This window comes from Carcharhinus amblyrhynchos, chromosome 2 (assembly GCF_965287045.1).
Source record: "Carcharhinus amblyrhynchos chromosome 2, sCarAmb.v2.hapA, whole genome shotgun sequence".
In the NCBI taxonomy this organism is placed as follows: domain Eukaryota; kingdom Metazoa; phylum Chordata; class Chondrichthyes; order Carcharhiniformes; family Carcharhinidae; genus Carcharhinus; species Carcharhinus amblyrhynchos.
The window spans coordinates 116,076,071-116,102,924 of NC_137325.1; the positions used below are offsets into that span (position 1 = coordinate 116,076,071).

Here is a 26,854-nt window from a genome sequence, read left to right on the forward strand (position 1 = left end):
GAATTTAATGTTGGCAAGTGCGAGGTGGTCCACTTTGGTAGGAATAATGGTAGGAAGGATTATTACTTACGTGGAGAAAAACTGCAGCAAGCGACAGTGCAGAGGGACCTCGGGGTCCTTGTGCATGAGTCGCAAAAACCCAGCTTGCAGGTACAGCAGGTGGTCAGGAAGGTGAATGGGATGCTGGCCTTCATAGCGAGGGGGATTGAATATAAAAGTAGGGAGTTCTTGCTGCAGCTATATAGGGCATTGGTGAGGCCGCAGCTGGAGTACTGTGTGCAGTTTTGGGCGCTGTACTTACGCAAGGATATTTTGGCCTTGGAGGGAGTGCAGAGGAGGTTTACTAGGCTGATACTGGAGTTGAGGGGGTTGAGCTATGAGGAGAGGCTGAATAAACTAGGCTTGTACTCGTTAGAGTTTAGAAGAATGAGAGGAGATCTCATTGAGACGTACAAGATGATGAATGGGATGGATAGGATCGAGGTGGAGAGACTCTTCCTGCTCAGAAAGGACAGTAGGACTAGGGGGCACAGCCTCAAGATAAAGGGGGGACGGTTTAGAATGGAGTTGAGGAGGAACTTCTTCACTCAAAGGGTGGTGAATCTCTGGAATTCTCTGCCCGTTGAAGTGGTGGAGGCTACCTCGCTAAATATTTTTAAGATGCGGGTTGATGGGTTTTTGATAAGAGAGGGGATTAAGGGTTATGGGGAGAGGGCGGGAAAGTGGAACTGAGCCACGACAGATCAGCCATGATCTTACTGAATGGCGGGGCAGGCTCGAAGGGCCAGATGGCCTACTCCTGCTCCTATTTCTTATGTTCTTATGTTTTGAACATCTGTGTTACTGAAGGGTGTAGTTGGGGGAAAAAGCTACAACCCTTTATGTGCAGAACAGATCAGTTCTTGAACTCGTTTTTAGCCTTCTAAGGAGCTTTTAATAGGGGTTTAATGAATGGATGGGGATATGCACTGATATTGGGACTCACTGCTTATTTTCATGTACCAGAATACTTTTCATATTTTAATTAAAATTAGACTTTTGGTATTGGCTAATTTTCATTTTTTTTTTAAGAATATGTAATCTACCTAAAATTTCTATAGACAAATTGAAATTAATTGAATGTATGCATATATGAATTTTGGAAAAGAACAGAATTCAGCTTTGCTGTGAAACCCTCCTAATATTTTGTCATGCAGGCGGAATACTAAGGGACCTGAGGTGAAGTTTAAAAAATAGTAGAAAAAGAAAAAAAAGAGCTGCCTTGGGATTAATCAAGGAATGTGGAGGCAAGAGAAATAGTGGAAGTATCAAATAAATACTTTGCAGCTTTTTTTTTGCAAAAGATTATGCTACCCAGGCTGAGGTACGAGGAGGTAATGGGTACATTAGAATTCACAACTGAGAAGAAGATGGTGTTAGGCTGTCTTTGTTGAAAATTGATAAGGTGCTAGGATCTATGCAAGGGTATTGAGGGAAGTGAGTGGAAATCGCAGAGGCACTACTGGTAGTCATTGAATCTTGCTTTCATACAGCCAGGGGACTGTAGAATTGCAAATGTTACACTGTTGTTTAAGATGTGGAGATGCTGGTGTTGGATTGGGACAGGCACAGTAAGAAGTGTCTCAACACCAGGTTAAAGTCCAGTAGGTTTATTTTATATCCACTCACCTGATGAAAGACCAGTGCTCCAAAAGCTCATGATACCAAATAAACCTGTTGGACTTTAACCCAGTGTTGTGAGGCTTCTTACTCTTGTTCAAAAAGGAGTGCAAGAGTAATGCCGGCAACTACAGACCAGCCAGTTTGACTAAGTTGCAGGGAAATTTCTGGAAACTGTAGTTTGGGACAAAATCAGTGGCCGCTTAGACAAGTGTAGGGTAAATAAGGAAAATCAGTTTGGATTCATGAAAGGAATATCATTAACTAACTTGCTAGATTTTTTTTGAGGAGGCTAGCGAGAAGGTTGATAAGTGCAACTCTGTTGATATGGTACTCATGGATTTTCAAAAGCGTCTCAAACTGGTGAGCAAAATTCTAGAATGTGAAATAAAAGAGAAAGTAGGCACTTGGATAAGAAATTGTCTTGTGACAGGAAACAGTAGTGGTTAATGGATGGATTTCAGATTAGGAGGATTTGTAGTAAGCTTCCCTAGGCTTGGACCCTTGCTCTTTCTAATAACTTGGAATGTGTGGTGTTCAGGTGTTCAAAATTTGCAGATGATACAAAGAATGCAAACATATATAGGAACATGTGAAATAGGAGCAGAATTAGGTCCTTTATGCCCTCGAGTCTGCTGTGGCTGACAAATTTTGTTTCAAGTTTAATGTTCTACACTTCCATCAACCCCTGAAAATCATTGATTTTCTTGTCTACCCATCCCCATTGTCATCTGTGGTGAGGATAGTCCTGAACTTCAGAAGGACATAAACATGTTGGTGGATTGAGCATACAAATTGCAGATAAAGCTCAATGCAGAGAAGCGTGGGGTGATTTGTTTCAGCAGGAAAAAGATGGAGGGACAGTATTAAATAAAGGGAGAAACTCTAAACGTGATGCAAGAACAGAGGGCTCTCAGGTCTAATAAGTCACTGAAGTTCAGGCATGTTGAGAGAACAGTTAATAAAGCATATAGTATCTTAGACTTTATTAATAATGGCATTGAATACAAGAGTAAGAAAGTCATGTTGAACTTGTATAAGGTACAATTAGGTCTCATCTGGAATATTGAGCCCAGTTCTGGGTGCCATACTTGAGTGAAGGAATTGGAGAGTAGAGTGGAGATTCACCAGAATCATTTCAGGGATGAAAAACTAACTATGAAGAGAGATTGGAGAAGTTGGGATTGTTTTCCTCTGAGGAAAGAAAACTGAGAAGAGACCTGATAGAGGTATTCAAGATGCTGAAGAGTATGGACAGTGGGAAACTGTTCCCACTTGAAAGCATTAAGAATGAGAGGACGTAGATTCAAAATAATGGGACGAAGGTGTAAAAGTTATGTCGAGCTAGTGCAAGGTAATGTTACAGGTAACTTTTCACCCAGAGGGTGATTGGAGTCTGAAACAAAGTTCCTTAGAGGGTGGTAGAGGAAGATTCAATAAAAGTATTTGAAAGGAAATTGGACTGCTATCTGAAAAGAAAGAATGTGCAAGGTTATAGGATGAGACGGGCGGGTGAGGGGGCTAAGCTGAATGGCTTCCTTCTGCCTGTAAAGATTTTGTGATAACCATTTGCCTAATCTCATGCCTGAGGTATGGGCATTATGTGCAGAAGGACTGCATGTGCCAAGAGGTTTTGCAGTCTCTTGTATTGAAAAATAGTTGCACCGTGTCCACTAAGTAAATATTGTCTGTAGTTAAAATGGCAATATTTAAGATGAGTATTGGCAAATTCCCTACCCTTCAAATTCATACAAGTAGCTGACCTAACTGTATTGTTTTGGTTCTTAGGAACATAATAACAGGAGTAGACTGTTTAGCCCTTTTGAGCCTATTGTCATTCAGTGAGATCATGACTGATTTGTGACCCAAATCTCTATATCAGGCTTTGCCCATATCCTAACAAAAGTCTATTGATCTCCATTTTAAATTTGATCTAGAGTCACTTTGTGGAAGAGTTTTGAACTCCTACCACACTTTGCAAGTAGGTGCATTTTCTAAATTCTTTCCTGAAAACTCTGGCTCTGATTTTTAGACACTGACCCCTAGTCCTCAACTCCTTTGTTGGAAATGATCATTCAAGGATCATTGTAAACTGTATTAAAGGTACATTTAACATAGATGACTTGAAACAAGGGCTCCAGGAATTTCTAGATACTTATCAACTATACATATTACAATGTAGAGGGCTGGATCAACACACACTCCTTCCAAAATCTTCTGAGTTCCAGTGATGTTTGATCTGACATTTCTGATGTATATTAGCTTTTAGCATAATAGCTATTAACCCTTTATACTATAACCATTGTCTGGCACTAGTGGTGTGAATGTTACTTGCCACTTAGTCCAAGACACAAGATCTTGCTGCCAGCTGGCCTACTTACATGCATTTTTTAATATGATTTAAAATTTATGGCCCTGAGTTCTCATCTCCCTTGCATGTCATTTGTCTCTATCCAATCAAACTCTTTTGTAACCTGAAAGACAGTTATTGGCTTTTATTAGGGAGAAAAGAGCCCTAATCTGTTCAGTCTTTGTTGGTGGGCACAATCTCATTTATGTTACCATGCTAATATTTTACACATTCTCCATTGTCTCTATCCTGTTTGCAGTACTTGTGTTGTTTAACCAAGGCTTTAGACAATTTTGACATAACGTTTCTGTTCTTCATTCTATTTCTCTCTAGAAATGAACCCCACTGTTCTGTTTGCTTTTATTTGCCTTATTAACCTGTGTTGGTACTGTGGTTTGTGTATTTGCACCCTCAGATCTCTGTTCTACTGCACCATTTAGACATTTATTCTCCAGGTGTGAGTGGCTCCTTGTCCTTCAGGAAGCTGCAACCTTAAAGTTTCTGTTCACAGTAAGCCTTTAACCCATTCCCACAGATATATTCTCTTTTCACCCGTCTTCATTGGTTTGGCTTTGAGCTCAGCATTCTGCAAACTAATCACAATATGGCCCGTTCTGATTACTACATGTCTCTTTTTTTTCATGATTGTGTAAAGGCGAAGTAGTATTGTTTACGGACCTGTCTTCATATTTTGATATGAGTTTTTGGAAATTGTTTGAATACTAAGGAGGAATGGGTTAAAAGATGATTTTGCAGCAGTTTTGACAGCAATGTTTACGTTTGTTGAGCAACGTAAAATATATTTGTTAAGCAAAACACCATATTTCCATTTATTAATTTTTTGAATTTTTTTTGCAGCCTGCACTTAACCTAAGGGAATTTGGACTATCTGATTTGAAAACCAGCCAGCTAGCTGAATTGGTAGACAGATTACTCCCAAGTTTATCTCCAAGTGACTCAAATCCTGAACAGCCATCACAGTGGCAAACATCCCATGTTTCATCACGGTCCTTCTTTGAAAATAAATATGGTGAGGAATAATTTTTTTCCCTTTTGTACTCGTCCAAATTCTTCCCAATTAAATGTAGAGCCACCTTTTATCTTACCATACCAGTAATTTTGACACTTAAACATGAGAGCTTTTTATTTTTGCTAATCATTGGACAGTGGGTTACAATTGACTGACTTTGAGATTCTGAGCTATGGGGGTTTTAAAAAAAAACAGACTTTGTGTTGTAGTGGATCCCTACTAGAGAGAGAGTATCTAGGTCTCATTACACATGGAATTGGAAGTGTGGTCACTTGAGGCAAGTGATGTATTTCACACAATGTACTGGTGATGGGAAATATTCTGAAGTCAGCGATAGCATTGTTTTGTGTTGTAATGTAATGTCTTGCTAATTCTTAATATTGAAGACAACTGTATTGATGCTGTTTACATTTTGTATAAAATTTTAAATCTTTATCATGTTCTAATAAAATGCAGTGGGCCCTTGGTTATCCAACAGGATAGAGGTGGTTGCCCTAATGAAAAATAGAAATAAGACATAATAGAATCTCATAATTATTGTAAGTTTCTGACTCTGACATAACAAATAAGAATTGGCAGAGCCATTTGGTCCTTCCAGCTTGATCCACCATCCAACAAGATTAAAGCTAATCTTTAACTCAACTCCTATCTTCCCACACTATCCCCATAGTCCTTAATTTCTGCAACTTCAGTAATTCGCCCTAGAAACAGATCATGATGGTACATTCAGGACTGTGTGCCAATCCTAAAGCAAACGTGTGTTTGTGGACAGCTTTTGGCGGCAAATTAAGATTTGGCAAATAAAGACGGGTCTGCTGAAAGCCAGAAAATCTGTTGATCAGCTCCCACAGGGCCAGTTGATCTTGCCAGCCGAAGTACTGTGCTTTTGACACCAAAAAATATAGCTTTGTTTCCTGTTGCTAATTAACTGAAAATTTAACATGGGTCACAGCATGAATAATTAAGGCTCCCATGTATTTTATATATTTGAGTATAGTACATTGTGCTGTGAACAAAGCTCCTTGCTTGTGAAAGAGTGCCTCAGTTCTTCAAATTAAATTTTTATTGTAGATGTTTTAAGTAAAGTGCTGGTGGTCTGAATTTAAAAAAACTGATGTTAGGTATGCAATAGTTCAACAGACGCATGAAAGATCACTAGTTTTATCTGGTATTGTGTTCGGGTTGGAATTGGAGGAGGTAGATCAGTATCTTTTTTTTAATAGGATTATCTAAGTCAATATATAATGAAAGGTGAACTTCATCTCGTTGAGAACTCAAATTTGAAATTTTGTGGCAGTGACCTGGGCAGAACTGTTTTTCTATCCATTAAAGCTGATGGACAAAACATCCTGCTGAGTTCACCCAATCTAAATTGCTATTGGGCATTTCTGACGAGCAAAAGTCATCAGGGGCACAACTTTGTAAACTTGCACCTTAAATTCAGTACATTATTTTCATAGATTTATCGGTTGTCAGTACATTTTGAAAATCAGGAAAGGGATTTTAAAAAAAATTCTGGAAACAAAAAACTGGAAATGCTGGAGTGGTGTAAAAGAGCTTATAACCTGCTTAAATGTCGTCTTGAGCATGTGAAAAGGCTGTAGAAAGAATCTTATTATTCCATAACAACTATTCAGTTAATGCAGAATCACATTGTACAATGCAGAAGGGAGTCATTCAGTCTATTGTACCTGTGCAGGATTATGGGGAGAAGGCAGGAAAATGGCACACTGTTCCTTTTCAGATAACAGGCTAATTCCTTTTCAATGCTTCAATTGAACTTGCCTCTGCTGCTCTTGGGCAGTGCATTCTGGACCTGAACCGTTCGCTTTGTGAAAAAGCTTTTTTGATATTACTGTTGCTCCTTTTCCTAATTATTGAAATCAGTTCTTCCTTCTTAATTCATTCGTGTATGGGCATGGTTTCTCTCTTATCTACTTGTACCCCGCAAGGCTGTGTTCTCTTTATACACCTGTGACTGAGTGGCCAAATTCCCCTCCAGCTTGATTTTCAAGTTTGCTGATGACATCACTGTAGTAGGTTGGATCTCAAACAATGAGGAGTACAGGAATGAAATAGAGAATCTGGTGATTTAGTGCAACAACAATAATTTCTCCCTCAATGTCAACAAAATGAAGGAGATAGTCATCGACTTCAGGAAGCGTAGTGGAGAACATGGCCTTGTCGACGTCAATGGGGACGAAGTAGAAATGGTAGAGAGATTCAAGCTTTTGGGTGTCCAGATCACTACCAACATGTCCTGGTCCCACCATGGTGACACTGACACTAAAGTTAAGAAAGCCTACCAACGTCTTTACTTTCTCAGGAGGCTAAGGAAATTTGGCATCACAGCTACAACTCTCTCCCCCCAACTTTTATAGATGCACCATAGAAAGCATTCTTTCTGGTTGTATCACAGCTTGATCTGGCTCCTGCTGTGTCCAAGTCTGCAAGAAACTACAAAAGGTCATAAATGTAGCCCAATCCATCATGCAAACTAGCCTCCTATCCATTGATTCTGTCTATCCTTCCCATTGCTGCGATGAAGCCGCCAGCATAATTAAGAATCCCGTGTACCCTGGACATTCTCTCTTCCACCTTCCTCTGGGAAAAAAGACATAAAAATCTGAGGTCACGTGCCAATGGACTCAAGAACAGCTTCTTTCCTGCTGCCGTCAGACTTTTGAATAGACCTACCTTGCATTAAGTTGATCTTTCTCTACAGACTAGCTATGACTCTAACACTACATTCTGCACTCTCTCCTTTCCTTCTCTCTGCTCTGTCTGCATAATGCACAAGAAACAATACTTTTCAATATATACTAATACATGTGACAATAATTAAAATCGAACCGGTCCAGATCCCTTTTGATTTTGAATATATCTATCAAATCTCCCCATAGTCACCTTTTCTCCTCTTAACTGAAGTTCCACATCCCTGAAATCATTCTTGTGAATCCTTTTCCACGTTCTTTCCAATGGCCTTCACATTCTTTCTAAAGTACAGCTTTGAGAACTGGACTCAATGCTACATCTGAGGCCAAGCTGGTATCTTATGTAAGTTTAACATAAACTCTTTGCTCTTGTACCTAGTACCCTGGGATAAAGTCTGGGATACCAGATGTTTTATTAACCAGTCTCTCGACCTGTCCTGCTACCTACAATTATTTATGCATATTTATACCTACCCTTTATTTTACAGTGCCTCTCCATGTTCTTTCTACCAAAATGAATTACTTGACATTCCTACTGATTGACCTTCACCTCCCATGTGTCTGCCCATTTCATCTACTTGCCTATATCATTTTGTAGGTTTACACTACCTTCTTCATAGTTAACAATGTTTCCAAGTTTTGTACACTTACTTTAATTGTTTGAACTCAACGTTATGCTACACAGATTTAATCCAAGCTGAAGCTATGTTCTCAACATCCCATAGATGTGACTTTGCTAAAGCATGACTGATTGAGCTTCCACAGGCAATGACATGGATTCCACCCTGCCTCCCATTGCTTCAGGAAATATAATCTGTCATGCCAGTTAATTTTGGTGAGCTAACAGCTGAATGGTTTATTGTGAGAATTTATGCAGAAGCCCAAAGTCAGTTGCTGAAGAGTTGAACAGACTAACTAACCAAATGAATTATTTCTTATAAGCTCCTTGCGGAAAGCTAATGGAACAAATGGACACAGGTTTAAGGTGCGGGGAGGAAAGTACAGAAGTGATGTTAGGGGTAAGTTTTTCAGTCAGAGGGTGGTGAGTGAATGGAATCGGCTGCCGTCAGTGGTGGTGGAGGCGAACTCGCTGGGGTCTTTTAAAAGACTTCTGGATGAGTATATGGGGTTTTATGGGATTGGGGGTTATAGATAGGAGTTGATGTGATCGGCGCAACTCGTGGGCCGAAGGGCCTGTTTGTGCTGTAGTGTTCTATGTTCTATGTTCTAAATCCTTTTTAGAGCAGAATTCCGATCAGTCAATGAATTAAAATTTTATCTGGGCATGGTTAGGAAGTCTTCAACTTCAGTGCCTCATGGCCAGACAAAATTGAATTATCAGCAAGTGAAATGTACCATGGCTTTGAAACTGTCTTTTTGGGGGGGGGTTGGGAAATCACCACACAATGTTGTCATACCATTGTGTATAAAAAAAAGGCATCTGTAGTGTTCTATAAGAAATATAAGTATGTATCAGTACATCTGTGTTTCAGGCCATTGATAAATTTGGGTCAAAGCATCATTGAATTTAATTCAGCTACTTTGCAGCAGGTTGAGAGCTATCCCTTTGTATGATTGGTAGAAGCAAACATTCACTTTTGACAAGCTTTACACTATGGAATATTTACACGTTACTTGTTTCTAGCAAATTTAATGGTTAAGTGAATGTAATAAATTTTATTTTGTGTATGATGTTTGAAAATCTGCCTTTAAGAAAAGGAATTAGATAAGGTTTACTAGATTGATTCTAGAGATGAAGGGTTTGTTTTACGAAGAGACTGGGCAGTTAAGGCCTGTATGTTAGAAAAAAGAAAGGAGATCCAATTGAGGAGTACAAGGTAAGGGGAATTGACAAAGCAGATGTGGAGAGGATGTTACCTCTTGTAGGGCAGTCTTGAAGAAGAGGTCATGGTAGATTTAAAACAGGAAGAGGAATTACTTCTCTGAAAGGGTCGTGAGTCTTTGGAATTCACACCAGAAAGTGGTGGATGTCGGGACACGACTAAATTTAGAGAAAAGGTGGACAGATTTTTAATTAGTCAGTGTTTGAAGAGCAATGGAGAATGGACAGCAAAGTGGAGTTAAGGCTGAGATGAGATCAGTCATGATCATATTGAATGGTGGAGTCGGCTTGAGGGACTAAATTGACTACTCCTGCTCTAGTTCTTAAATTTTTATGAATTCAGTGTGGTATAATTTTTTTATTGGAAATCCTTTGCCAGAAAAAAGAGCTGAAAATACCACTGAATCCCATTTTGACCAGTATTTTGTTTTACAGATTTCATATATTCCATATTCTATGTTAATAGCCTCACATTTTTGCATTGAAATTAATTTTACATAAGTAGTGCAATTAATGTAGCTGAACATCCCAAAGCACTTAACAGAAAATGATCAAAATAAATGGATGCAGAACCCAAAAAAAGGAGATATAAAGAACGGCAACTGAAAACTTGGTCATGTGTGGATTTTTAACAAGGGCTTCAAACAAGAAAAGTGTGGTAAATACTTGGGCCCAGCTGACTGCAGCATTGTCAACATAGTGGAGTTAAGATGGGAGCACTTGTATAGGGGCTATTAGAGAAAAGGGGTTGAGCAAATGAAAGACTAGGTTCATTAGGGTATTTGCAGAATTTTTTTTATTTAAGCAGACCTGCTGCAGTAGCTAATCTTGCAGAATGAAAGAAATGGGTCATATGGAGACTGTGCTCCCAGACATTACAAATTAAGTATAGAATGACAACAATGTTGGACAAGCCCTTTATCCTTAATCTGTTTATTAAAATTTGTAATGATCAAATGACTTCTAACAGCAAGGTGTTAATATAAATATTTACCAGTATGTACACTTAAGCATTGTTCTGTTTCTAGGATTTTCAAGTAATTTCTTCAATGTGCTACGTGCATCTCAGCTTTCTCAACAGCACCCGAGGCCACTACAGACTCTCTGTTCCAATTTCCATCTGTGCCCAAGTATGTATTTGAGGTATTAACTGTTGTTTCTTGCATTGAAACATTCAGTGATGTGTGAAGCAATATTAAGAAATACTAATCTTTTTTAAGTTCAAGAACAAGTACGTGGCTTTAAAACTCTGAGGTCAAGAGCAAGGAGACTAGCTGCATCTGAGCATTTAGTTGAATCAGAAAGTATTGCTCCTCCTTCATTTATGAAGGTAAGCAAAGATATCTGCCAATTTAAACATAATGACTTCTAAGAAAAGGCGATAGTACAGTTGACTTTTTTTATTTATAGGGGCTTCTGTTGAGGGACCGAGGCCGAGAAGTTGAAAATCTGGACAGCTTGATCAAAACAAAAAATATTCCTGAAGCACATCAAGATGCATTTAAAACTGGTTTTGCAGAGGGCTTCCTAAAAGCACAGGCTCTTACACAAAGGACAAATGGTAAGTCAGTACAAAGCAGGCAGTTCTTACCATACAGAAATAACACCCCCCCCCCCCCCCCCCGCATTGCTTATAACTATTTGCCTTTCAAGCTTTCTTGTTGATATCTCATCCTTGAGTTGGATGTAGGTTGAGGTTATGTTTAAAAAAACAAAGCATTTAGTTGCCATTCTTCATGTGTGAATATAGTGCATGTTATTTGAAAATTCCTTCTCATGTGCAGGTCAATACAAGAACGTGGCAAATGTTATGAAGAACCCTGTTGACCTCCGCAAAGTGAATTCATGTCTGAGGAAAATTACATTTTGGAAGCTCTGGTGATTGAAATAATCATCTGGGTAAATCTGACTGAGAAATTAGGGGATAAAACCAAATGAAATAGGAACAGGAATAGGCCGTTTGTCTCCGTGAACCTGCTGTGCCATTCAAAAGGATTGTGGCTGATCTGACATTTCTCACATCCACCTTCCAGCCTTTTCCCCAGCAATTTAGTAGGAATAGAGTTGAGGGAGATGGAGTGTTTCTCTTGAATTTTCTTAAATTATACCATGCTGAATTCATAAGAATGTAACAACTAAGAGCTGACGAGGGAGCGAGCTATCTTGGATCTGGTGTTATGTAATGAGGCGGGTAGAATTAGGGACCTTGTGTGAAGGATCCTCTTGGGAAGAGTGATCGTTGTATGGTGGAGTTTCTGATGCAGATGGAGGAGGAGAAAGTGGGTTCCCGGACATATGCCCTTTGTTTGAACAGAGGGGAGTACGATAGGATGAGAGAGGAATTGACGAATGTTGATTGGGGGAGCACTTTGGAAGGTAGGTCTGCTGAGGAACAGTGGAGGATCTTTAAGGAGATCTTTCTTGGTGCTCAGCAGAAATTTATTCCAATGGTTAAGAAGGATCGTAGGAGGAGAGATAATCAGCCGTGGATAACGAAGGAGGTAAAGGAATGTGTTAAATTAAAAGCGGATGCGTTTAGAGTAGCTAAGAGTAGTGGGCGAGAAGAGGATTGGGAGAGGTTTAAATATCAACAAAGAATGACAAAGAAGTTGATAAAGAGGGGTAGGAGAAACTATGAAGCTGGGCTAGCGCTTAATATAAAAAAGGATAGTAAGGGTTTTTATAAATATATAAAAAGGGAGAGGCTGACTAGGGTGAACGTTGGACCCTTAGAGGATGAGAGGGGGGTCTTAGTTGTAGGGGATGGGGAAATGGCTGAGGCCTTGAATAACTTTTTTGTTTCGGTCTTCACGCAGGAGGATGTGAATAATTTGCCGGGTGTTAGCAATGGAAAGGTGGTAGGAGTGGAGGGCCTGAATGACATTATTGTTACTAGAGAGGCAGTGCTCGACAGACTGGAGAGACTGATTGTGGACAAGTCCCCAGGACTGGATGGAATGCATCCAAGGGTTCTGAAAGAAATGGCGGAGGTGATAGTGGATGCCTTGGTGATTATTTTCCAGACGTCGCTGGATTCCGGGGGAGTGCCGGAAGATTGGAAAACGGCTAATGTTACGCCATTGTTTAAGAAGTGTGGCAGGCAAAAGGCAGGGAATTATAGGCCGGTTAGTTTAACGTCTGTTGTAGGTAAAATGTTAGAATCCGTGATCAAGGAGAAAATAGCGAGGCATCTTGAGGAGAATTGTTTGATAGAGCAGACGCAGCACAGTTTCATTAAGGGGAAGTCGTGTCTGACGAATTTATTGGAGTTCTATGAGGATGTGTCTAGGGCGGTGGATAGAGGAGAGCCGGTGGATGTGGTGTTTCTTGATTTTCAGAAGGCGTTTGATAAGGTGCCTCACAAGAGGTTATTACAGAAGGTCAGGGGGCATGGAGTTGGGGGTAGGGTGTTAGCGTGGATAGGGGATTGGCTGTCAAATAGGAGGCAGAGAGTGGGGGTCAATGGGTGCTATTCGGATTGGCGGTTGGTGACTAGTGGAGTGCCCCAGGGGTCGGTGCTGGGGCCTCAGCTATTTACCATTTAATAGATGATCTGGAGGAGGGAACCGAGTGTATGGTGTCGAAATTTGCTGATGACACCAAGATTGGTGGAACGGCAAATTGCGCGGAGGGTGTGGAAAGTCTGCAGAAGGATCTAGATAGGTTGGGCGAATGGGCCAGGAACTGGCAAATGGAATTTAATGTTGGCAAGTGTGAAGTTGTCCACTTTCGTAGGAATAACGGTAGGAAGGACTGTTACTTACATGGCGAAAAACTGCAGCAGGCGACGGTGCAGAGGGACCTTGGGGTCCTTGTGCATGAGTTGCAAAAACCCAGCCTGCAGGTGCAGCAGGTGGTCAGGAAGGTGAATGGGATGCTGGCCTTCATAGCGAGGGGGATTGAATATAAAAGTAGGGAGGTCTTGCTGCAGCTGTATAGGGCACTGGTGAGGCTGCAGCTGGAGTACTGTGTGCACTTTTGGTCGCCGCACTTACGCAAGGATATTTTGGCCTTGGAGGGAGTGCAGAGGAGGTTTACTAGGCTGATACCAGAGTTGAGGGGGTTGAACTATGAGGAGAGGCTGAATAAACTAGGCTTGTACTTGTTAGAGTTTAGAAGAATGAGGGGAGATCTCATTGAGACGTATAAGATGATGAATGGGATGGATAGGATAGAGGTGGAGAGGCTCTTCCCGCTCAGAAAGGACAGTAGGACTGGAGGGCACAGCCTCAAGATAAAGGGGGGGGGGGGGGGCGGTTTAGAACGGAGTTGAGGAGGAACTTCTTCACTCAAAGGGTGGTGAATCTCTGGAATTCTCTGCCCGTTGAAGTGGTGGAGGCTGCCTCGCTAAATATATTTAAGACGCGGGTTGATAGGTTTTTGATAGGCAAGGGGATTAAGGGTTATGGGGAGAGGGCGGGAATGTGGAACTGAGCCACGACAGCTCAGCCATGATCTTATTGAATGGCGGGGCAGGCTCGAAGGGCTAGATGGCCTACTCCTGCTCCTATTTCTTATGTTCTTATGAGTAGGCAATTTAGTCCCTCAAGCTGACTCCACCATTCAATACAATACCTGGAGAGGGTGTGATGGGAATTAAATGAGAGGAAATTGTTCAGGTAGTGTGAGTGATCCTTGGGTGGTGCCTTTAGTCCTCAGACTAGAAGAAAGGTGGAAAGCAGCTGAACAGATGGCCTCAATCTTTGCATCAAATTCCATGGGTGGGATTCTGCCAAATAAATTCTAAGTGCCGAAGTCATGTAAAAATGGGAATAAATCCCACTGGTTTTTTTTCAGTGGGATTTTCAAACTGAATCTCCCATGCTCTGAGCACTGCACAATCGAGCATGAATCTAATTAAAAAGCTGTGGGTGGGGCTTATTTCTACTGGAGAGGCCAGTGGTGGCCCACTAATATTTAAATATTCATTAACATAATTTATTATGCTGTGTGCTAATTTCTGGCATAGAGCTGACGATGCTGGAAATGTGCTGAGGCTGTTCTGTCCAATGGGAAGCCTGCTACGTAGTCTTTGCTTAAGCTTCCTGGCAGTGTAGCAGATTTGGATCTTAACGCTCCAAGACTTATTTCACTTCAGCTATTTTTAAGATTGTTCCTTCCATAGAACCCCTTTGACCTACACAGACAATGCTTTGCTGTACCCAATTTCTTCTAAATACAATTGTGCATCAAGTTCATGTGCCACGTAATCTCTTCACTCTGCTAAACCTGACTTGACTCATACCTCCACTTGCTTTTGAACAGAGTAATGAAACCAAGATTGTTGACTGGAAAAATGGGTTTACCAAAATATGTACAATAAAAACTCCAGAAAGAAAAAATTTAAGCTAATTTAAAAGGTGGAGTAAGTTAAAAGAAGATTGTGCAACTTGCATACAGAACGATGCCTCTTTAAAATAATGAACTGACAGAAACTTGAACATGCGTAAGACAGAGGATGAAAGAGCTTATGTTGGTAACAGCAGGTGTAAAACATTATGGCAAAAATGTATGGAATAATGTGGTGGTGTTCTCAAATGCACTACTGTCTTACTGTCTAGTAACTTTAAGGAAACTGTTCTATTGAATGATTAATACCACTGTTTTGCTTCCCCCAGACTCTTTAAGAAGAACAAGACTAGTTCTTCTGTTCCTCCTCCTCCTTGGGATTTATGGCCTATCTAGAACCCCATTCTTATCTGGTAAATTATCAGTGACTCATTTTTGCTTTTGTAGTTTCAACTGACCACTTATTGTAAAACAATTTACCAGTTCAAATTAATATTTTGTGTGCATTTTAGATATATGGATATATATTTTTGTGTCATTGTAAGGTGAAAAATTTCATTGCATTGTTTGTATGGTATTGTCTCTACAAATGCCCTTGCCTAGTTTCTTGGTGAAGACAGTCTTGGTATTTAATATTCCATGCACTGTGTTAGGAATTGAAATTTCCTCCGAATGCTTCAAAAATCTGTTAAGCCTTTTTGAAGTTAATCACTTATATTAAATATGCAATTGAAAACCTTATATTTAATTGGGTTTGAAAATAAATAATGCTATCAACTCTTCAGGGAAAAAGTTCTAAGCTCATTTATTTTTTAAGTTTTAATGCTTATCACTTAATTAAGTCTTTGCAGAATTTCTGAGATTAAAGGCCAGCTCCAAATATATTGACCCTTGTTAAAATCTTGTCTGTCTTCTGTTGAAGTACTTTGTACAATGAAATCATGTGCAGATCAGTTAATCTGAATGCTGTTGATTCATTTGTAATTCAAATGGACTTTAACTTCTATCTTAGAAAGCTTTGTCTGGTTGTGATGTAATACCTCACTCATCTCTTTTTTTTCATATCAAAGGGTTGGATTCCTATCAATGATGTACAATAAAGCTATTTTCTCTGAAGTTAGCTTTGTATTTGACAAAAGACGTAATTGTACTTACACTGTTCAGTTCATTTTTGTGAATGATGGGCAAAGTACCACTCATTGTGCTTTATTTTGCACATGGGTTCAGTGAGATTTTAAGTGGGAAGCTTGTAGAGATCAAGTATTTCAGTTTACACCTACCTTTCCAACAGTGCGATTTCGTACTACCTCAGGACTGGATGCAGCGGTGGACCCAATTCAGATGAAGAATGTAACCTTTGAGCATGTGAAAGGGGTAGGTAACGTTTATCTTGCCCTCTAAGTGCATTGCATTTTAAATGATTCGTTTGCAAATATTATTTTTATTACTTCATTTCAGGTGGAGGAAGCAAAACAGGAGCTACAAGAAGTAGTAGAATTTTTGAAAAATCCTCAGAAGTTCACTGTATTGGGGGGTAAACTGCCTAAAGGTATGCAGCTTGGAATTGTAACTTCATTAATGCATTTTTATTACCAAGCATTCCTAAGTTTTACAACTGATTCCAAAAAAAACCATCCCTGATAACCCTACAGAAGATGGCGTGAGCTGTCCTTTTGAACTGCAGTCAGTATGCTGTAGTAATTGCCATAGTGCCGTTTGGAAGGGACTCCAGGATTTTGATCAGTACCTCAGAAGGAATAGTGAGGTATTTCTAAGTCAGGATGTTGTGTTACTTGGAGGGTAGCTTGGAAATACTGGTGTTTCCTATGCCTCCTGCTCTTGATGATGGATGTCATGAGTTTGGCAGGTGCTTTGAAGAAGTCTTGACAAGTTGCTGTAGTGTGTTTTGTATTTGACATGCACTGCAGCCACGGGTGTACCAGTGATTAAGAGAATGAATGATTCAAGTGGTGTATAGGGTACTAATCAAACAGGCTGCTTTGTCAGGATGATGTCAAGCTTCTTGAGTGTTGTTGGATTTGCACCAGACAAATGGAGAGTATTCCATCATTCTGACTTGCGCCTTGTAGATGGTGAACAGGCTTGTGTAGTCATTTGCCACAGAATATCAAAGTTCTGATCTCTTTGATATTTGTGTACATATCTGGTGAACGGTGACCCCAAGATGTTGATTGGATGGGGTTCACTGTTAAATGTCATGGGGAGGTGGTTATATTTTCTTTCTGTTGAAGATGGTTATTCCTTAGCATTTGTCTTGTGTGCATGCTGAGAATGTGGGTGGCATAGTGGTTAGTACTGCTGCCTCACAGTGCCAGGGACCTGGGTTTGATTCCCAGTTTGGGTGACAGTGGAGTTTGCACATTCTGCCCATGTCTGCATGGTAGGTATTGTGGTTTCCTCCCACAGTCCAAAGATGTGCGGGTTAGGTGGATTGGCCGTGTTAAATTGCCCCTTAGTGTCAGGGGAACTAGCCAGGGTAAATGCAGATTTGATGGGCCAAATGGCCTCCTGCACTGTAGGGATTCTCTGATTCTATAATGGAACTGAGCAATGTAATCATTCGTGAACATTCCTATGTCTGACCTGAGGGGGTGGAATTGGGTATAGCTGAAGATGGTTGTGCTGAGGCACTGTCCCAAGGAATTCCTTCATGGGTGATTCATAAGATGTTGAGTTTGTGCTGGACCTGACTCTTTTCAGTGAAAATTTTCCTGTAATTCACATTAACTTCAGTTTTATTAGAACTGTTTGATCCCATATCCCATTGAACGCTGCTTTGGGAACAAGGGCAGTCACTCTCACGTCCTGGAATTAAGCTTCTATTTTTCCATATTTGGACCAAGACTCGAGGCTGGAAGCAAGGGATTCATTGTTTATTAAGACCATGAGCATCTTGGGTCGTTGTCCTGAGGGTTTTATATTCTCATTAATATAGTGAGCTCAATGAGGGTTTTAGGAATTGTAAGAATAAGCTAATTAGAATTGCTGTCTATTGATGAAAATGACTTCAAATGATCTGTATAGAAATATTTGAACAAGTAACTATTAATTGATCATAAGTCTGATTATAGTAATTAATGCATGGTTAATGCTTCTAATTCTGCAGGGTAGTTTTTTCCTAAAGATATTTAGTGCCAACACATTCTTAAAATGTTGATTTCACTTGCTAATTCATAATATACTGTTCAATTGAATCTAAAACGTCCAATTTTGTTTAATTTTAGGTATTCTTTTAGTTGGACCCCCTGGAAATGGGAAAACTCTCCTCGCAAGAGCTGTCGCAGGCGAAGCAGACGTACCATTCTATTACGCGTCAGGATCAGAGTTTGATGAAATGTTTGTTGGTGTCGGAGCTAGCAGGATAAGGAATCTGTTCAGTATGTTTCCCAGTCTAGACAATGAAAATTTTGCAGTATCGCCATGCTGCTTTCTCTCGTTTTAACTTGTCTTTTTGTGTTTGTGTTTTAGGGGAGGCAAAAGCAAATGCACCCTGCGTCATCTTTATTGATGAGCTGGATTCTGTTGGTGGAAAGAGAATCGAATCACCCATGCATCCTTATTCCAGACAGACCATAAATCAACTACTGGCAGAAATGGATGGGTAAGAAAAAGGAATAACACAATACTAAGTGTAAAGTTTAAGGTGAAAAAGTGTGGTTAAATGAACATTAATTGTTGTAAAGAATACATTGCCAATATGATCATTGTTCACATAAATTTGTACAAGCTTTGCAACTTCATTAGAGCCGTCACAGCCGAGTTAAGTCCTATTCTTGCCTGACCTTGCAGATGACCAGCAGGGACATTATGTGGCAATCTTGGAAAAACAAATTTGGTTTTTGTTACTCCCATTAGTCCAGTGAAACATGTTGTAGGGCATTCACTGTTATCTTGGCTGGGTTAGTAAGCTAATTATATGCCAGTGATCAATCTTTCTGGAAGCATGTTAGCGTTTCACACTAGCACACTACACGAGCTAAGGGACGATAGTATGTGCTTCTCTAAAATTGCTTTAAGCATGCTATTTTTAAAGCAAGAACATTTGAACAAATGCATGCCTGTCTCCATTTTGTAGCCTTAAATAACTTGTGCTTTTTAAGTGTTTGAAGCAATCTTGTAAGATTATTTATTAGAGTCACAAAAAGGCTTACATTAATACTGCAATAAAGTTACTGTGGAAATCCCCTCATTGCCATACTGCAGTGCATATTCGAGTACACTGAGGGAGAATTTAGCATGGCCGATGCACCTATCCTGCATGTTCTTTGGACCGTGGGAGGAAACTGGAGCACACGGAGGAAACTCACGCAGATACTGGGAAAATATGCACTTTCCGCACAGTCACCCAAGCTGGGAATTGAACCCGGGTCTCTGTCTCTGAGGTGGCAGTGCTAACCACCCTGCCGCCCCTATTAGTAGAATGGTGGTGATTATTGACACATTTTTAAATATGCATTTGTTACAATATAGCCCTTAATAGCTAATGCTGTAACCTTTTCAGGTTTAAGCCCAATGAAGGTGTCATCATAATAGGAGCTACAAACTTCCCTGAAGCACTGGACAAGTAAGTGTAAATTGAACTTTACATTTCAAATTTAGAAACAAAATTAATAAATCAATGTATTTGTACGGGAAAGGGAAATAACTTTATTGCTGCCTCATTTTAAAAAAAACTTGGAATATTGGTGTCATTATTATTTGAATGAGGTTTTGTTGGAATTGAGGAGTAACACCATTTTATTATAACCCTTTCTAATTTACTTTTTGGTGTATTCAGCAGCAGAATAGCAAACAAATCCTGTAGTAAAACAGTCATTACTTCCAGTGTCACTCAGTAAATGTTGTATGAAGCCGTTTGGCAGTACAGAACTTAAGTATCACTGAAAAAAGAGACACGTCATAGCTTTTTGTCTTGCACTTGCAAGAATACCAGTAAAGGGGAAAAACATTTTGACTGGGATGAGAAGAGTACTGATTGATTGGTAAGTGGATTTTGATTGGTGGCATTGCCATGGAGCATGTACCAGTTGATGGGGATTGACAGGTGACTGCCAAACACTGCTTAAAATTTAAACTAGACAAATTGCCTGGGGAATGAATCAGTGAATGGCAGTCACTTATTTTATTTAGCTGAAACAGGCACAATGGGTGTACGTATTATTTCTGTCTGCAAAGAACAGGACCCTGTGTATTAATTTATGCAGCTTCCAGTATATACAAATGGACCGTACTGCAAGCCCAACTGACGATCTTAAATTGGCCGTCAGCGTAATTCTTAGCACAATAAAGATTATTTGGCAAATCTTGTCCAATTGCAGAATCTTGTGATGTTGAGTGCTGTTTTGAATTTTGCAAGCACAGACTGGTTGATACGATCTGCCAATCGTTTGACGTATGGCTTATTTAGTATCACACTGCCAATGAAATGTATGACCATACTCATATTTATGTGATAGGCAAGGATGTCTTTTTGGTTTGATCACACAGCATCCACAGAGTACACCTGCAAACCAGTCAGTACTCTCTTATACAACATAAACTGTTGTTTTCCTCTTATACTAGAATTCTTGCTAAGTGTCCTGATGACCAAAGGTTTGTAAATCTACCTCAACAAATTAATTGTTCATCAGTTGAATCGATGTTCAAAAAAAGCTTAAATTGCAGTTTGATTAACAATCTTAAAGTAATTTTGACAAACTGAACTGTAAATGTGATTTGGTGTCATTGATCAACAAAAATAGTTATGCAGTAAGGCAAATCCCCCAAGTTTGGACACAAGTTAATGTCTGATTTCTTGTGTATTTATCCTCCATAGTGCTCTTGTCCGCCCAGGTAGATTTGACATGCAAGTTACAGTTCCTAGACCCGATATAAGAGGCCGAATAGAGATTCTTAAGTGGTATCTTGGTAAAGTTAAAGTTGATCCAGGTAAGCTGCAGCTAATCCTTAACAAAGATAATTATTGCAAATCTATTTTCTGAGAGATCTGACTCTGATTTTTTTTATTAGCAATTGATGCAGAAATAATCGCCAGAGGCACAGTGGGGTTCTCGGGGGCAGAACTGGAGAATCTGGTTAATCAGGCTGCTCTTAAAGCAGCAGTGGATGAAAAAGACCAAGTTACAATGAAAGACCTGGAATTTGCCAAGGACAAAATCCTTATGGGTATGTTCTAATCAGCTATGTGAGTCATGACTTTCTAATATCTCTTCCCGTGAAGTTTTTTGAACTTCCTTTCTCAAAAGTAGTAATTTGGAAAATCCAAGATAAAGATTTGGATATATTTTTAATTTGCAGTTTGTTAGTTGACTGTTTGTGTTTAATGCTGCATTTTGCATTATGAAATTAGCTCAAATAAGTTTGTCATTTTTTTAGAAGTTTAATAGTGATATAGTAGGCTTATGTTCGCACTGCATGAAGTTATTGTGAAATTCCCCTAGTTGCCACACTCTGGCATCTGTTTGGGTACACTGAGGGAGTATGGTTAATGCACTTAACCAGCACATCTTTTGGACTGTGGGAGAAAACCAGAGCACCTGGCTAACCCACGCAGACATGGGGAGAATGTGCAAATTCCGCACAGTGACCCAAGCAGGTCCCTGACACTATGATGCAGCCATGTTAACAACTATGCCACCATGCTGCCATAGTTTTATGGAACTAAGTTGCGTGACTTGTATTTTCAGAAACTCTTCTGAACCAAAAGGGCCTGGCTTAGTAAAACATGATTTGCAAAAGCTCACTTCTGTTTCGGCTGAATCAATAATTAAATAGCCACTCAAGTTGTCGCTTTTAAAATATTTCAAAAACTGCACAATGAATTCGTAACAATTTAATGGTGAAACTGTATATTCTGATTATTGTATGGATTAAGATGTTTGAATATTTGACTGTCTTAAACAAAAAACTGATATCGTAAGACATTTGTTCAAGTGCAGTCTTTTTTGAAAAGGTTCTTTTTATTTATAACTGTTGTCTGCGGCAATAGGTCCAGAACGCAGGAGCATTGAGATTGATGCTAAAAACAAAACAATCACAGCATATCATGAATCGGGACATGCTATAGTAGCACATTTTACAAAAAATGCTATGCCTATTAACAAAGCTACAATAATGCCAAGAGGACCTACCCTCGGACATGTAAGTGTGAAATCACATTTACGCTTTTGTCTTGCAAGAAGTGAATGATCTGTTTTTGATTTGATTTATTATTGGCAGTTGGTAAACAGTGCAAAGTATTGTTTCTTCGCACACTATACAACCAAAGCATACAGTTCATAGAGACAAAGGGAGAAAGAAAGAAGGATGTAGAATATAGTATTACAGGCATAGTTAGGGTATAGCTAAAGATCAACCTTGATATAAGGTCAATCCATTCAAAAACCTAATGGCAGCAGGGGAGAAGCTATTTTTGAGTTGGTTGGTATGTGTTCTCAGATTTTTTTGTGTCTTCCTAATGGAAGAAGGTGGAAGAGAATATATCCAGAGTGTGTGGGATCCTGGGTTATGTTGGCTGCTTTTCTGAGGCAGCGGGAAGTGTAAATGGAGCCAATGGATGGGAGGCTGGTTTGCACAATGGACTGGGCATTGTTCACAACCCTTTGTAGTTTTTTGGGGGCTTGATCAGAGCAGTAGCCATACCAAGCTTAAAATGGAACTAATGCAATGTAAATATTGTCCTGAATGTTGAATTTTTAAATCCAGTTTTAACTGGCAGCATGTTGCAGTATTGCAATGTTAACAGTTTGACAAAAGAGTAATTGCTTTTGTAGATGATTATTACTTGACATACCACTGCAGTTTTTTGCTTTCATTTATGTAACATCATTCAAAAGGTCACTTTTCCTATGTTACACAAAATAATATGCTATGATCTCCATAGAGACCATTAACACTTTTAAGAGAAACTCAAACATCCAGTGACTAACTGAAAGAACTTTCACAGGGTTTCACTGTTTTTAAACCAGAACTAATTTTACTCTATAGAAAAACATACACCAAGTACAATTGATACTACAGTCTGTCAAGATTTGTAAGTAAATCCAGTTCCCCTTTACAATACAAGATTTTGAAAGTTACTTCTCCTGGAACCAAACCAAGTACGTCAACTGCTCTAGAATTCACCATGATTTCTTCTCAGTATTCCAGCTAATATCTGAGGAATAAGATTTCATTGGAGCCCTTCCATCAGCTTTTGACTCAGCAACTCTCCAACTGTACTTCAAAATTGAACAATTGTGGACTTGTCAGCTCAAGATAGGTGTCATTGCATTCCAGTTTAGTAATTTGAAGATCAAGAACCCCCATGGATCCTAATGACCTCTACGCTCCTGGTCCTGGCTTTGCACGTACTCGGATTGTTTTTTCCCAGTCTGTTCCCACAGTTCCTGTACATATCCTGGCCCCATAGCTAGTTTACAGCTCCTGGCAGATTCTATCTCTACTTTCTGCAAACACCAACAAGTTGACTGCTGATCACCTGTCTCTCTGAGCAAAAACAAACGGATAAATTTAAACAGAAATTTTCCTAAACCTGCTCTCCCAGCCCATGGAATATTATTTAAATGGTGAAAAGTTGCAGCATGCTACTGTGCAGAGGGACCTGGGGGTCCTTGTGCACGAATCGCAAAAACTCAGTTTGCAGGTGCAGCAGGTGATCAAGAAGGCAAATGGAATGTTGGCATTTATCATGAGGGGAATAGAATATAAAAGCAGGGAGGTCTTGCTACAACTGTACAGGGCACTGGTGAGGCTGCAACTGGAGTATTGTGTGCAGTTTTGGTCCCCTTATTTGTGAAAGGATATATTGGCCTTCGAGAGAGTACAGAGAAGGTTCACCAGGTTGATACCAGAGATGAGGGGGGTTGGCTTATGAGGAGAGATTAAATAGACTGGGCCTGTACTTGTTGGAGTTTCGAAGGCTGAGGGGGGATCTTATAGAGACTTGCAAGATAATGAAGGGGCTAGATAGGGTAAAGGTAGAGAGATTATTTCCACTTAGAAAGGAAACCAGAACTAGAGCGCACAGCCTCAAAATAAGGGGTGGCGGGGGGGGTCAGTTTAGAATGGAGTTGAGGAGGAACTTCTTCATTCAAAGGGTGGTGATTCTCTGCCCATTGAAGTGGTGGAGACTACCTCGTTGAATATGTTTAAGTCACAGGTAGATAGACTTCTGATAGACAAGGGAATTAAGGGTTATGGGGAGCAGGTGGGAAAGCGGAACTGATCCACTTCAGATCAGCTGTGATCTTATTGAATGGTGGGGCAGGCTCAAAGGGCGAGCTGGCCTACTGCTGCTCCTATTTCTTGCGTTCTTATGTCCGTGGAATAAATTGGAATGCTTCGAAGAAAAAGCAAATGAATTATCTTTTTACCTTCAAAACAACCCATTGATTCTATGACATGCACAAATAATTTACATCTCTAATGGCGTTAACAGCTCTCTTTCCAGACTTGCTGATTCCAATGGGAAACTCCCTTTTAGCTTCATTGATCTGGGAAACACATGAATAATTTAAATCCCTTATTGAAATATTTGTGGACCCGCTGTCCCTGGACCTCAAAAACATGAGTCTTCAACTGTTTTAATTTTCTCAGTTTTAATTCTGACCTCATGAAATAAATACCCATTATTTTTTGAACTGTTTGCTTACCAGATCCTCATTCGTGTTACCATTAATCAACCTGTTGAAACAGCTTCTGGTTTCTAAAACACATGAATTGAGAGTTTGGATGTTTGTAACATTTGTTTACTCCACCGTTCATGCCTTGCCTGACTGAAAAATTGCTAAGTGTATATCAGAATCACAATCATTGAATTGTTACCACACAGAAGGAGTCTATTCAGCCCATCATTTCTGCATTGTATCTCCAAATAAGCAGTTTACTTGGTGTCATTTCATGTTTTCTTCCTGTAACCCTGCACGTTCTTCCTTTTCAGGTAATAACTTTAATTTCCTTTTGAATGCTTTGCTTCAACCTGTCTCTATCACAGACACATCATGCAAATCTTAACCACTTCCTGTGTAGAAATGTTTTTTTCTCGTTATTGCTTTTTTCTTTTACTAGTTAGTTGAAATCTGTGTCCTCTTGTTCTCAATCTTTTATCAAGCGGGAACACTTTTTTTTCCTATCCACTCTGTGCAGCCCCATGATAATTTTGAATGCCTCTGTCAAATCTCCTTTCAGCCTTCTGCATAATTTCTTCAATCCATCTTCATACCATAACCTAGGAACTGTTTTCCTGAATCTTTTCTGCAGTCTCTCAAGTATCTTCACGTCCTTCCTAAAGTACATCATCCAGATCTGGACACAATACTCCAGCTGTGGCCATTGTGTAGAGCACATTCAATGTAATCTTGTGCTCTGTGCCCCTATTGATAAAGCAGAGGATGCTGTATGTTTTTATTAACTGTGCTCTCAATCTGACCTACTGTGAATGAAGATTTTATATCGCCTCTCTGCCTTGCTACTACTTCACGCTTTTCTTAAACTTTATCTGCCACTTCTCCGTCCGTTCCACTAACTAAAGCCCTTTTGAGCTTGTACACTAGCCTCACAATTAGCAATGCTTCCAAGTTTTGTCAATTCCACAATTTTTTAAATTGTCCCCTGTACACAGATCTAGTCATTCATGTATATATCAGGAGAGCAGGATCCTGACACCAATCCCTGCAGAGCTCTGCTAAAAATCTCCTACCCAGTCCAAAAAATAAATGTTAATCAATACTCTGTTTCCTGTCACTTGACCAGTTTTGTATCTCTATTGCTTTTGTCACTTTTATTCCACAAGGTAAAATGTATTTAAAGTCAGAATCAGTATTATATAAGTAAGAATGGTGGAAGATTTGCTGTTTCAATTTGTCTAGAATTGGATTAGGAATTTAAAAGCTGCTGAATTTTAAAATTAGAACTTTGTTTTTAAACTTTAGATTTTTAAGTGCATGCTTTACAAAGACTTGCAGAGGGTTACTAAGGAGTTTATATAGTGAGCTTTCTTGTAACATAATTCTCTCTCAGGTATCCTTGTTACCAGAAAGTGACAGATGGAGTGAAACACGAGCTCAGTTGCTAGCTCAAATGGATGTCAGTATGGGTGGCAGAGTAGCGGAAGAACTCATCTTTGGAACAGAACAAATTACCACAGGTTTGTATTAAGGAGCACAAGAGCAAGAGTAGATCATTTAGCAACTCAACCCTTCCTTGTCATTCATTGCGATCACAGCTGATCTGTGCCCTGTCTCCATATGCCTATTGTTGGCCCATATGATTTAATATTCTAGATTAACAAAGATCTATCAATCTCAGATTAAAATTAGCAATTGATCTTGCATCAATTGCCATTTGTGGAAGAGTTCTAAACTTCTACCTTCCATATGCAGAAATATTTTCTCGTTTCACTCCTCCTAAAGGATCTGTTTCTAACTTGTAGACAGTGTTCCCTTGTCATAAGAACAGGAAAAGTAGTTTCGTTCCTATCGGTTACCTTTAATTCTTGAAAACTTTGATCAAATTCTCCCTAAATTACAGGAAATACAAATCTAGTTTGTATAATCTCTTGGGAGTCTGTGCAGCTCTCCTTCCAAAGTCTGTGCATCCTTCATAAGGTGTGGTATCCAGAACTGCTGACAATACTGCAGTGTGTGGCTTCATTTAGCTGAAGCATGTCTTCTAACCCATTATAATCTAGCCCAGCATTCAGTTAGTCTTTTTGATTATTTTCTGTGTCGTTCATTAATCTATGTAGTTAAACATCACCAAGTCACATTCGATCTCCAATATTTCTGGCTTTTAATCATTTGGGAAATGGTCCATTCTGTGCTTTCTAGGCCCAGTGTAGGTGACCTCATGTTTTCCTGCATTGAAATCAGCTTACTACAGTTTCACTGATTCTATTAATATCTTTTTGTAATTGTGTTTCCATCTACAGTGCTTTCAAAACTGCCCAA

General features: G+C 39.6%; 1 protein-coding gene across 1 annotated transcript in view; it reads left to right on the plus strand.

Annotated features, from left to right (window-relative positions):
• Positions 1 to 26,854, plus strand: part of LOC145357986 (ATP-dependent zinc metalloprotease YME1L1-like) — a 44,854-nt gene that overhangs the window by 9,242 nt on the left and 8,758 nt on the right. The window contains exons 3-16 of the mRNA XM_080211638.1: positions 4,868 to 5,039; positions 10,625 to 10,726; positions 10,817 to 10,926; positions 11,007 to 11,157; positions 15,215 to 15,298; positions 16,177 to 16,259; positions 16,344 to 16,434; positions 18,131 to 18,283; positions 18,375 to 18,507; positions 19,408 to 19,470; positions 20,722 to 20,834; positions 20,916 to 21,071; positions 21,895 to 22,046; positions 25,926 to 26,052. Of these exons, the coding sequence (XP_080067764.1) occupies positions 4,868 to 5,039; positions 10,625 to 10,726; positions 10,817 to 10,926; positions 11,007 to 11,157; positions 15,215 to 15,298; positions 16,177 to 16,259; positions 16,344 to 16,434; positions 18,131 to 18,283; positions 18,375 to 18,507; positions 19,408 to 19,470; positions 20,722 to 20,834; positions 20,916 to 21,071; positions 21,895 to 22,046; positions 25,926 to 26,052 (1,690 nt within the window). The remainder of the gene's footprint in view (positions 1 to 4,867; positions 5,040 to 10,624; positions 10,727 to 10,816; positions 10,927 to 11,006; positions 11,158 to 15,214; positions 15,299 to 16,176; positions 16,260 to 16,343; positions 16,435 to 18,130; positions 18,284 to 18,374; positions 18,508 to 19,407; positions 19,471 to 20,721; positions 20,835 to 20,915; positions 21,072 to 21,894; positions 22,047 to 25,925; positions 26,053 to 26,854) is intronic.